This window comes from Octodon degus, unplaced genomic scaffold (assembly GCF_000260255.1).
Source record: "Octodon degus isolate 3935 unplaced genomic scaffold, OctDeg1.0 scaffold00085, whole genome shotgun sequence".
Taxonomy (NCBI): Eukaryota; Metazoa; Chordata; class Mammalia; order Rodentia; family Octodontidae; genus Octodon; species Octodon degus.
In genome coordinates, this window is record NW_004524661.1 from 5687128 (window position 1) to 5698984 (window position 11857).

The 11857-nt window shown below is 39.9% G+C and overlaps 1 protein-coding gene across 1 annotated transcript in view; it reads left to right on the forward strand.

Annotated features, from left to right (window-relative positions):
* Slit3 (slit guidance ligand 3) overlaps positions 1-11541 on the forward strand; it is a 621317-nt gene extending 609776 nt beyond the window's left edge. The window contains exon 36 of the mRNA XM_004637040.1: positions 10951-11541. Within this exon, the coding sequence (XP_004637097.1) occupies positions 10951-11186 (236 nt within the window). The 3' untranslated portion in view covers positions 11187-11541. The remainder of the gene's footprint in view (positions 1-10950) is intronic.
* Positions 11542-11857: the final 316 nt, after the last annotated feature.

Here is an 11857-nt window from a genome sequence, read left to right on the forward strand (position 1 = left end):
ACGTGCAGGAGGAAGTCTTTCTTCACAAAAGCTACTCCACAAAATTGGAAGATAACTATTCTACCAGACACAGCCAGCAACATAGGGATACAAGATGTGTGAAGATGGAGAACACATGATGCCAAATGAGCACAAGAATCCTCCAGTAACTGACCACGGAGAAAATGAGTGAAAGAAGAAAGGATCGTAAAGAAGCTTGGTGAGACACAAGAGAGGACAGACAGATAATTCAATGAAATAGAAAAACAATTTATGACCTGAGGGATTTGACAAATCCACACAAATGAAGAAAGAGCCTAATAAATCTTGGAGCTGAACAATTAAATAAATGAAAAAAAATGTAGAATTTCAACAATAGATCAAACAGAAGGAAAAAAAATTCTAATTTGAAGGAGTCCTTTGAAACAGTCTAATCACAGGTACACAAAGAAAAAAGAATAAAGCAAAAGCTACTGAAGTAATAGGACATCATCAAGAGAAAAATTATTACATTATAGAATTCCAAGAGGAAGAAAAGAAAGAGAAGAACACAGAACACATTTAATGAAATAATAGCTGAAAAATACCCAAATCTAAGAGGGAAGATGGATACCAAGATTTAAGAAGTTCAAAACAAAAAAGAAGTTCACTGGTCATTAAATAGATACAATCCAAAATGATCTTCTGCAAGGTATATTTATAATCAAATTGTTAAAACAACAAAGGCAAGATGAAAATTCTACAAGCAATAAAAGACATGCACCAATCCTGTGAGATAGCTCAGTGGACTAAGCACCTGCTTAGGCAAGTGCAGGGACTAGGGTTCAATCCCTGGCACCAACATGCCAGGCTGGCCCATCCCTGCCCACCACCAAGACTGAGTGTGGTGGCACTTGCCTGTAATCTCAGCACTGAGGAGGCTGAAACAGGACAGTCACTATGAGTCCAAGCTGTTAGTGAGACCCTGTACCAAATACATAAAAAGAAATAAAATGCACCAAATCACATGAAATATTCCCCCTTAAACTATCAAGAGATTTTCCAGCAGAAACTGGAGTTCAGGAACAAATGGAATGGTGTGTTCAAAGTCCTGAACTAAAAACCCGCCAGCCAAGAATACTGTATCCTACAATACCATCATTCAGAAATGAAGAACCACCAGGCGTGGTAGCAGACACCTATTATCCTAGCACCCAGGAGGCAGCGACAGGAGCATTACTGAAAGTAATCCAAGACCAATCTAGGATTACAAATTGAGCTTACGTCAGCCTGAAATGTATAACGAGACCCTGTCTCAAAAAGATGAAGACAAAGATGAAGAAGAAATTGTCTTTCTCAGATAAGCAAAAGCTGAAAAGAGTGCTTGCTTAGCATGTTTAAGTTTCTGGACTTAATATTCAGCACTACAAAAATAAAAGACACAGAGTAACTGAAAAGATTTATAAAACAAAATCAAACTCTATTTTGCCTACAAGAGGCTTACTTCATTCATAAGGAGATGTAAGAACTGAAAGTAAAAGGATGGAAGCAGACAGTCCCTGCAAATGAAAACCCAGTAATCAGAGTAGCTAGAGTAGATGACACAGACTTTAAATAAAAAACTGAGGGCCAGATGCAGTGGCACATGCCTGTAATCTCAGCACTTGGGGGGCCGAGGCAGGTGGACTGCTGAGCTTGAGGCCAGCTTTCACTGGCCTCAGCTTTCACAGTGAGACCATGTCTCAAAAAATATAAAAATAAAAAAGTGTAAGGCTATCATATAATGTGAAAAAGGCCAATTCAATCAGACAGTGTAACATCTGCAAATGTAAATATAGATAGATATACATATACACATACATACACACATATGTAAATATGTGAAGAATATATTACTAGATCTAAGTGGAGAAATAGACTGCAATCAATCATAGCAGGGAACATCACCCCACAGTCACAAATGGGCAGGTCATCCAGGCAGAAAATCAACAAAGAACTGGAATGAAATGAAACTATAGATCAAATGGAACTAATAGATATTTATAGAACATGTCATCTAATAACTAAGGAATACACATTCTTTCAATCAGCATATGGAACATTTTCTAGCATAGAGCATAAACAGGTCAAGAAAACAAGTCTTAAATTTAAGAAGATAGAAGTCATGGGGGCTGGTGAGATGGCTCAGTGGTCTAAAGCACCTACTTAGAACAAGCTTAGCAAAGCACAAGGACCGTGGTTCAATCCCCCAGCACCACATGCCAGCCAGCCCGCCCCCTGGTGGGCTGAGCTGGCCACACACACACACACACACACACACACAAATAAAAAATTTAAAAAAAAAAAAAGAAGAAGAAGATAGAAGTCATGTCACATATCTTTTTAAACCGCAATAGTATAAAACTAAAATAGCTGTATGTCTCAGTTACTTTTCTCTTGTTGCTGGGACAAAATACCTGACACTCAAAGTTAAGGAAGGAAAGGTTTTTTTAGTTCACAGTTTGTAGAGGTTTCAATCCATACTCAGCTGGCTCCAGGCAGAGTGGCACATGGCAGAGGGCAGCAGTTCATAGCAGTGGAAAACAACAAGACACCAAGAGCAAATGGGAGGAGTAGCAGCGACAAGGGCAAGAGCAAATCTGTCTCCCTTATGTTACATTCAGGCTCTCTGCCCCAGGGCAGGTGTAGCACTCACACCCATAGTCCCAGCACTGGATCATGAATCAATCACCAACTCCAGAAGCCACCCCATGACTGCATGAGGCTTTGGAGGGACATCTAGACACAAACCATAACACTATCATGACTTTTAAACTTTATAAATACATGGATATCAAACAACATGCTTCTTAATAACCAGTGGGTCAATGAAGAAATTAAAAGGCAAATTTTAAATGTCTTAAAACAAATCAACCAATAACAAATGTTGGAGAAGCCATGGGGATAAAGGATCCCTTCTTCATTGTTGGTGGGAGTATATATTGGCACAACCACTATGGAAATTGTTGGTTCAGTTTGACCCAACTATTCCCCTACTAGATGATTTCCTACAAAAGTTAACTGCATCATACCAGTGGTATATGCATAGCCATGTTTATAGCAGCACGGTTCATACCAGCTAAAACTTGGAGACAGCCATATGCCCTTCAACAGGTGAATGGATGAAGAAAATGCAGTGTTTATATACAATGAAGCACTACGGTGCCACAAAGAAAGGCAAGCTTCAGTCATTTTTAGGTAAGCAGATAGACTTTGAGACCATCGTTTTGAGTGAAGTAAACCAGACATGGGTTTGAATAGCACATCATGTCTCTTGTGTGAGAAACCCCAGGGGTAAATAAGGAATAAAATGGTGGATAAGCATGGGGATGTAAGAAGAACGTGTTCAAATGGGAAAGGGAATAAGGTGGAAGAAAGGAAAAGGGTTTTAAAAAATAATGAAAAGGAGCATGGCATGGTGGTGCACACCTATAATCTCAGCACTCAGGAGGCTGAGGCAGGAGGATTGCTGCAAATTCAAGACCAGCCTAGGCTACATAGTGAGTTCAAGGCCAGCCTGAATGACATAGACCCTGGAAAGAGACAGAAAGAAAGAGGGGAAGGAGGAGAGAAGGGGGGAGGAGAGGAGAGGAGAAGGGAGGAAAGGAGAAGAAAAAGGGGGAGAGGAGAAGAAAAGGGAGAAGAGGAGGGGAGGAGAGGAGAAGAAAAGGGAGAAGAGGAGGGGAGGGGAGGGACATCTAGACACAAACCATAATATATATATATATGCAGATGTTATATTGTCTGGTTGAATTGGCTTCTTTCACATTATAGCCTTAGTTGTTGCAATTTTTGATTTTGATTTTTTTTTCTTTGAGGGGGAGAGGGAGAGAGGAAAAAGTAGAAACAAAAGCTTTTGTAAATGGGGAGAAGGAGGAAACTAGAAGAGACAGGGAATAAGAAAAAAAGAATTGGGATACATTATGTACAGGAACAAATTCGCTATAATGAATGTAATCATTATGTATGGTAAATATGTTAAAATAAAATGTCTTAAGACAAGTGAAAATGAGAACACATCTTATGAGACTCATGGGGTACAGGAAAAGCTGCTCTAAGAGGGAAGTTTCTAGCAAAAAAAAAATCAAGTGATAAGAAAAATGATCTCAGCTTGAAATCATATGTCAGGGAATTAGAAAAAGAATAAGTAAAACTCAAAATTAGAAGAAATAACTGTAAAACCATACAAAATGTCAACAAAATTGAGAGTCAGTTCTTTGAAAAGTTCAACATAATCGAAAGGCTTTTAAACAAGACTAAGAAAAACAAAAAAGGAAGAAAAGAAAAAAATCAAAAATTGAAAAAGGGAAACATTACAACTGGTACTATGGAAATTGCTAATGCTTATAACAGACTACTATGAGTAACTCTACACAAATGGGATAACCTAGAAGAAATATATGTGTTTCTGGATGCATAGTATCTACCAAATAGATATTATGGGGCTGGGAAGATGGCCCAGTAGCATAAGCACTTGTATGGCAAGTGCAAGGGCCTGAGTTCAATCCCCCGTTCCACCAAAAAAAAAAAAAAAAAAAAAAATAGAATTATGAAGAAAAATAATCTAAATATACCATTAAGAAATATAGAGATTAAATTAGTACTAAAAAGTCTCCCATCAAAAAAAAAAAAAAAGCTCTTGGCTTCAGTGCTATATTCTATCAAACATTTTTTAAGAAGAGCTAATGTCATTTCTTCTCAAACTAGAAAACTGAAGAGGATGGATTATGCCCAACTCATTATACAACACCAGCACTTCCCTGAGACTGACAGAGAAGCAACAAAGAGAATGCTAAAGGCCAGCATCCTCAGTAAACATAGATACAAGACCCTCAACAAAATAACAGCAACCCAAATGCAGTAGGACATGGAAAAGATCACTAAATACAATCAAGTAGGGTTCATCCCACAAATGCAAGGATGGTTCAAGGCAGATCAATAAATCCAGTCATTTCAATAGATGCAGAAAACCTATGTGACCAAATTCAGTATCTCTTGATTATAAAAACTCTCAAAAATTGAGTTATGGAAGGCATGTACTGTGACACAAAGCATTGTAGGACAAACCCACGGCTAACACCACTCAGGAGAAACACTGACAACTTTTCCTCTAAGTGAGAAGGATGTCCACTTTCACCAATGCTATTGAAAAAGTCATAACCAGAGGAATCAGCCAAGAGAAAGAAACAACAAATTGGAGAACAAAATAATCTTAAATTGTTTTTCTTTGCATAACATAATCTTAAGTATAGAAAGCCCTAAAATTTCTACAAACACACACACACAAACCACTAGAAGAAATCAATTTAGTAAAGTTTCAGGATTCAGACGCAACATGCCAGAACAAATAACGCTTCTGTACTCTCATAGTGAACTATAAGAAAAAGAAACCAAGAAAGCAATTCCATTTAAGTGGTTACTGGAAGGGTGGGTCTGAGAGCTCAGCAGACTAAAGCGCCTGCTTAGGCAGAGCACTGGGGCTGGGGTGTGATGTCTGGTGTGCCGTGCTGCCCGCCACCCCCCCCCCAGGGCTCACTGAGACAGCAATTGAGACTCCCGTGGTGGCGCATACCTGTAAGCCCAGCAGTGGGGAGGCTGAAAACAGGAGAATCCCTATGAGTCCAATCTACGTGATGAGACCCTGTAGACACTGTCCTAAATACAGAAAATAAATAAATACCTACTAGAAAAAGACCTAGGAGGGGCTGGGAAGATGGCTCAGTACAATAAGCGCTTCTCTCGCAAGCGCAAGGGCCTGAGTTCAATCCCCAGCTCCGCCAAAAAAAAAAAAAAAAAAAAAAAGAAAAAGACCTAGGAAATAAATTTAACTAAGGAAGTAAAAGATTTCTACAATAAAAACTAAAACATTGAGAAATTGAAAGAGAAACAAATTAGTGGAAAAAAATCCCATGAACTATTATTATTAAAATGTCCACACTACCCAGATCATCCTAAAGTTTCAATGTGAGCTCTATCAAAACTTCAATGACATTCTTCAAATAAAGAGAAAAACAATCCTAAAATTAATGTGGAAACACAAAACACCCTGAGTAGCCAATACAGTCTTAAAGCAAAAAGCTAGAAGCATCACTCTACCTGAACTCAAAATATACTACAAAGCTACAGGAACTACAACAACATGGCACTGACATAAAAAGCAGGCATACATCTATGAACTCCACTGGAAATCTGCTTGTTCTGCACTTATTATGAGAAGGAGGCTTTGACTTTTTCTTCTAAGTACAGAGAAAGAAATTAACTGCTGAATGAAACTTATATAAAAATAAAATAAAGCTTGGCTTTAAACCAAAAAAGAAAAAAAGCAGGCTCAAAGAATAGAAAGCCCAGAAACAAATCCATATATCTACAGCCAGCTCATTGAGGTGCCCAAAAAAACCCACTGGGGAAAAGGACAGATTCCTTAATAAATAGGTTTGGAAAAATCTGGATATCAAACTTGGTTCTCTTTTCCAACTTACAAGATGGCAGGTGAAAAAACTAAGAAGCCAGACACTAAAAAGAAGAAACCTGAAGCCAGGAAGGCTTCTGCCAGTGGTACTAGTAAAAAGCATAAAGTGAAGAAGGCAAAAAAGTCCAAGGGGCAGCCCCACTGCAGCTGAAATCCTGTACTGGTTAGAGGAATTGGTAGATACTCCCAATTTGCTATGTATTCCACAAAGGCTTTGTGCAAGAGAAAGTATACAGCTGCTCAATCAAAGGTTGAAAAGAAAAAGGAGAAAATTCTTGCTATGATTACAAAACTGGTTGGTGGAGACAAGAATGGAGCTACCCATGTGATTAAGCTTCAAAAAATGCCTAGATACTACCCTATCGAAGATGTGCCCTGAAAGCTCTTGAGCCCAACAAGAAACCCTTCAGTCAGCATGTGAGGAAACTTCTAGCTAGCATCACTCCCGGCACCATCTTGATCATCCTCACCAGGCGTCACAGAGGCAAGAGAGTGGTCTTCCTGAAGCAACTGGCCAGTGGCTTGCTACTTGTGACTGGGCCTCTTAGCCTTAATCATGTTCCCCTACGAAGAACACACCAGAAATTTGTCATTGCCACCTCTACAAAAATTGATATCAGCAAAGTGAAAATCCCCAAATACCTCACTGATGCTTACTTCAAAAAGCAGCTGCAGAAACGCAGACACCAGGAGGGCAAGATATTCGACACTGAGAAAGAGAGACACCAAATTTCAGAGCAACACAAGGTGGATCAGAAAGCGGTGGACTCACAGATTTTAGCAAAAATCCAAGCTCTTCCTCAGCTCCAGGGCTACCTGCAATCCATTTTTGCTCTGACAAATGGAATTTATCCTCATAAATTAGTGTTCTAAATTTCTTACTAAGAACCTAATTAAATAACTGATACATTAAAAAATATCTGGATATCCACATGGATCAGAATGGAAGAAGACCCTATGTCTCAGCAGATACAAAAATCAACTCAAAGTACATCAAAGATTTAAAAATAAGAAAAGATACTATAAGACTAAAAAATAGAGCATAAACAGTTCATGATATTAGACTGAACAAGGATTTTTTATTAAGACCAAAAAAGCACAGGTATCAAGGCAAACATAGATAAATGGGATTATAGCAAATTAAAAAGCATCTGTATAGAACAGAAAGCAATTAAGAGAGCAAAAAGAGAACTTACATCATGAGAGAAATACAGAAGCTGTTATAGCCAGAACATAATAAAAGGGGGAGGGGGAAACTCAGAAAAAAAAAAAATGAACAGAGGGAAGGGAGGGGAGAGAAAAAGAAAAAGAAAGACCAAATTTGAAAATGGGCAAAAGATCTGAATAGATATTTCTCAAATGATATACAAATGGCCGAGAGGCACTAATATCCACCAATAACCAGGGAATGGAAATCAAAGCTGTAGCGGGCTGTCACCTCACACCTGTTGAAATGCTTACATACTGGCAAGGAGAAAACAGAATATATATATACAGTGTTAGTGGGGAATGTGGAACAGTATAGCCATTGTGGAAAACAGGATGGAAAAATTGAATAATTATCTGGCAAGCGCAAGGGCCTGAGTTCAATCCCCAGTTCCACAAAAAAAAAAAAAAATTGAATAATTAAAAGTAGAACTACCATATGATCTAATCTTACTATTTATGTTTTTTTTTCTGTGCCAAAATGTATCTTTTATTATGATTAATGAAAATAAATAAACTAAAAATCCCCACATCTAACAATGTTTTACAAACTATAATCTAATCGGGGAAACATGAATATACCATGAGACAGGCTATCAGAAAAATATTAATCTTTTTACCTCTATCTCACTTTTGCCAGTAATAAATCTTAACATTTTATTTCTCTGTTCTATATCAATGAAACATAAGTAGAGTGACCAGAGCTCACACGGACAAAGAAGAGGAGGACTAGTGGGAATAAGCAGATATTCCAAGCTCTGAGGATGCCGTGTATACTAAGAACATTTGGCATAGTATTTGGAGCTTATGTTTTCAAAAGAAGTAAAATCAGTATCTCAAACATCCATGTTCCCATGCTTTTTGCAGCACCGTTTATAATAGCCAAGTTATGGATTCAATTTGTGCTCACCAGCAGATGGAGAGAGAATAGATGATAGTATATATGTATATAACATCGCAATACTACTCAACCATAAAAAGATGCAATCCTCTCATTTGTGACAACATTGATAAACCTAGAGAACATTATGTTAAATGAAATAAACGTAAAGCCAAAACACCAATATTCCATATAGTATGATACATATACTGATATGTGGAATCTAAAAATGTTGATCTCAGAATGTAAGAGTAGAACAGTGTCTACCAGTACCTGGGGAATTTATCCTCATAAATTAGGAAGGGGAAGGGAGGAGAGATGGATGATAGCAAGATACTGGTGTTCTGTTGTACCACAGGATGACTATAATTAACAACAATGTGTATTTCAAACTACAAAAGATTTTGAATGTTTTGTGCAACACAAAGAAATGTTTAAGAGGAAGTTTCGGTAATTACCCCGATTGGATTATTTCACAATGCATGCTATAAGACATCAGACATTGTACCCTGTAAGCATATGCAATTGGCAGTTAAAATTTGTAAAAATAGGAAAATGAAGTTAAAGATCCTTAAAGTTTAGACTTTTAACAGAGCGTAAACCAATGAGAGGTGAAACATCTGAGTGCAGAAAGTGAGCCCCTGGTGGCCTCTGGGGGAGACGGAGCCGGAACAGTCAGAGGATACTTTTTCCTTTCTCCCCCCTCTCTCCCTTCCCCTTCTTTTGCAATTTTGGTCCTTTGACACCTAGATAGTACACACTATCTAGTTAGGTGTGTCTAACCAACAGACCTTAAGCCACTTGCCCTTTCCTATTTTCAGCTTTATAATCACAAATAAAAAAGTTTTATTACCTATATATTATTTATATATTTTATATGCGGCCTGAGACAATACTTCTTTCAGTGTGGCCAGGCCAGCCATATGTTAGGGACACCAGCTAGAGGCTCTGTCCAGTCCTGCTCTTGCCACGGGATCAACAGAAGACACGTTTTTGGTGCGGCTGTGCTCATAAACCTTGAATTACTTCCCCCACTTGTGGTCCCTTTGTTGTATACTTTGTGTTGAGCTCCAAAAAGGAAAATTAAAGTCAAGTTATAAAATTAAAATGGTTCTCTCTCACCTCACAGGGTTCCAGTCCTACATGGACACTGCCACCAGCTAGGTACTAGGCCAGCCCCCATCACTCAGGGACTCTTTTGTGTTTCATTCCCAGATAACAACGAAATTGTACGCTCTCTCCTCCATTATGCATACTGTCATGCATACACACAACCATTATCACTAGGCTCTTTCTGAACCTTAACCTCAGAATTTTAAAATTTTAACACAGCTCCCATGCATCATATTAAAATGCCTGAAGCTTCAGAATCCGTAAGGCCCTTTCTCCTTCAGCCTCCTGTGATACTCACAAGAACCAGTTCATTCATAGGTCAGTGTGTCACCATTTTCCAGATGAGGACACAGACTCGGGGGTGACAAATGTCCTACCCGGGCTGAGGCTGAGGATGCTGGTCGCAATGCCACTACCACCCCGGTCAGCGCCTTGTTCTGGATGTGTTCTCAGCATCATGAGGACAGTAGAGAGCTGACCATGAAGACCATGCAAGCAGCTCTAGGAGGTCTCCTCTTCCTTGCCCTCTAGTTTTTTTTCAGGACTTGCTCCTTACTCAGATTGCAGTTCCATAACCACTTCCCAAGCTAGGTCAAATTCCTTGCTGTGAGCTCTCATATAAAAGTGTCTCTTTATTCGTAGCATCCACCTCATCTTCTCATTACAGGTAGACTCACTTAAATAACCACATCACTTGTGTCTACACTGTAGACCAAGGGAGACAGGCTACTGAGAGCGGTGGGGTTGGGCCAGACTGGTATCTCCTGCTGTGCCCACAGCACCCCAACTGCCCCTCATTGCCAGGCCAGGAGGCAGGCTCAGCTTCACCAAATGTCCTGGTTTTCAAAGAAGCCAGAAATCCAAATTCTTAAATGAAATCCCCTGATTTTTTTTAAATGTTTGTATTTAATTTACTTTTTTCAGTATGTATAGAGCAATCAAAGTTGCCTGGGGTCAAGATTTAGCTGCGGTCATAGTTTGCCACGCTCAGTCTGGGCTTTGAGCTCCTTAACAGAAAGGATAAGCCTGCGCTGACTGCCACTGTACCCTCAGGGCTTCGTGATGAGCCAGGTGACCCTGGCACAGAGAAGGCACTCACCAGACACGAACAGTGGAAGGGGCAGGTGGGTTGGGGAGCGGGTGGACCGACAGACGCACAGATAGGCCAGGGACCGAGTAAGTGCTCATGGTCCTCAGATCCCACGTGTTTCAAACACCCTCCCCAAGGACTACTCCCACCACCCGCCCTGCAGCACCATGACGCTACCTCTTCTGCCCCCTGCAGAGAATCCGTGTCTCGGGGAGGTTGTCCGAGAAGCAATTCACCGTCAGAAGGGCTATGCATCATGTGCCACAGCCTCCAAAGTGCCCACGATGGAGTGTCGTGGGGGCTGCGGGCCCCAGTGCTGCCAGCCCATCCGTAGCAAGCGGCGGAAGTACGTGTTCCAGTGCACAGATGGCTCCTCATTCGTGGAAGAGGTGGAGAGACACTTGGAGTGCGGCTGCCGCCCGTGCTCCTAAGCCCCGCTGCCCGCACGCCACCCACCGCCTCTCAGACTCCAGCTTGGTGGGGCTCGGGACAGCCACGTGGGACCCCGCTGAGGTTTAGAATGAAGGCAAGAAAGCTGGAGAGGAAGAGAAAAGAAGAGAATATTAAGTATATTGTAAAATAAACAAAAAATAGAACTTATTTTTATTATGGAAAGTGACTATTTTCATCTTTTATTATATAAATATATCACACCATCTGAGTATATGTACCATATAGTGAGTTATTTTTACTGAGTTTTGTTTTGTGATGTGTATTTTTTGTGTTTTTATAAACAGCTGTTTTAAAATTTTAAGACAAAAAATGATAATAAAAATGTTTTAAACAAAAGGATAAGAATAAAGAAATGAGAGGCTGTCTGCAGAGGCAGGAGGAAGTCTTATGATTGGGAAGCACTCACATGTCCTTAGAAACCAACACGTGCTTACTGAGCTCAAGAAAAAGGAGGAAGAGGAAGACAGAAAAGGAGAAGATTGCTCTTGCTTGCTTGGTTTTAACTCCTTTGTTTCCTTTTCCCTAAAAGCCCTCAGCTTTTAAGGGCTCTGGTTGTCTCTACCCAAGATGCCTAGCACTTCCAGCAGAAAGCAGCCCTGGCCTTCCTGAGTCTTGCTGCAACTCAAAATAATGGCTTTCTGGCTGCCTT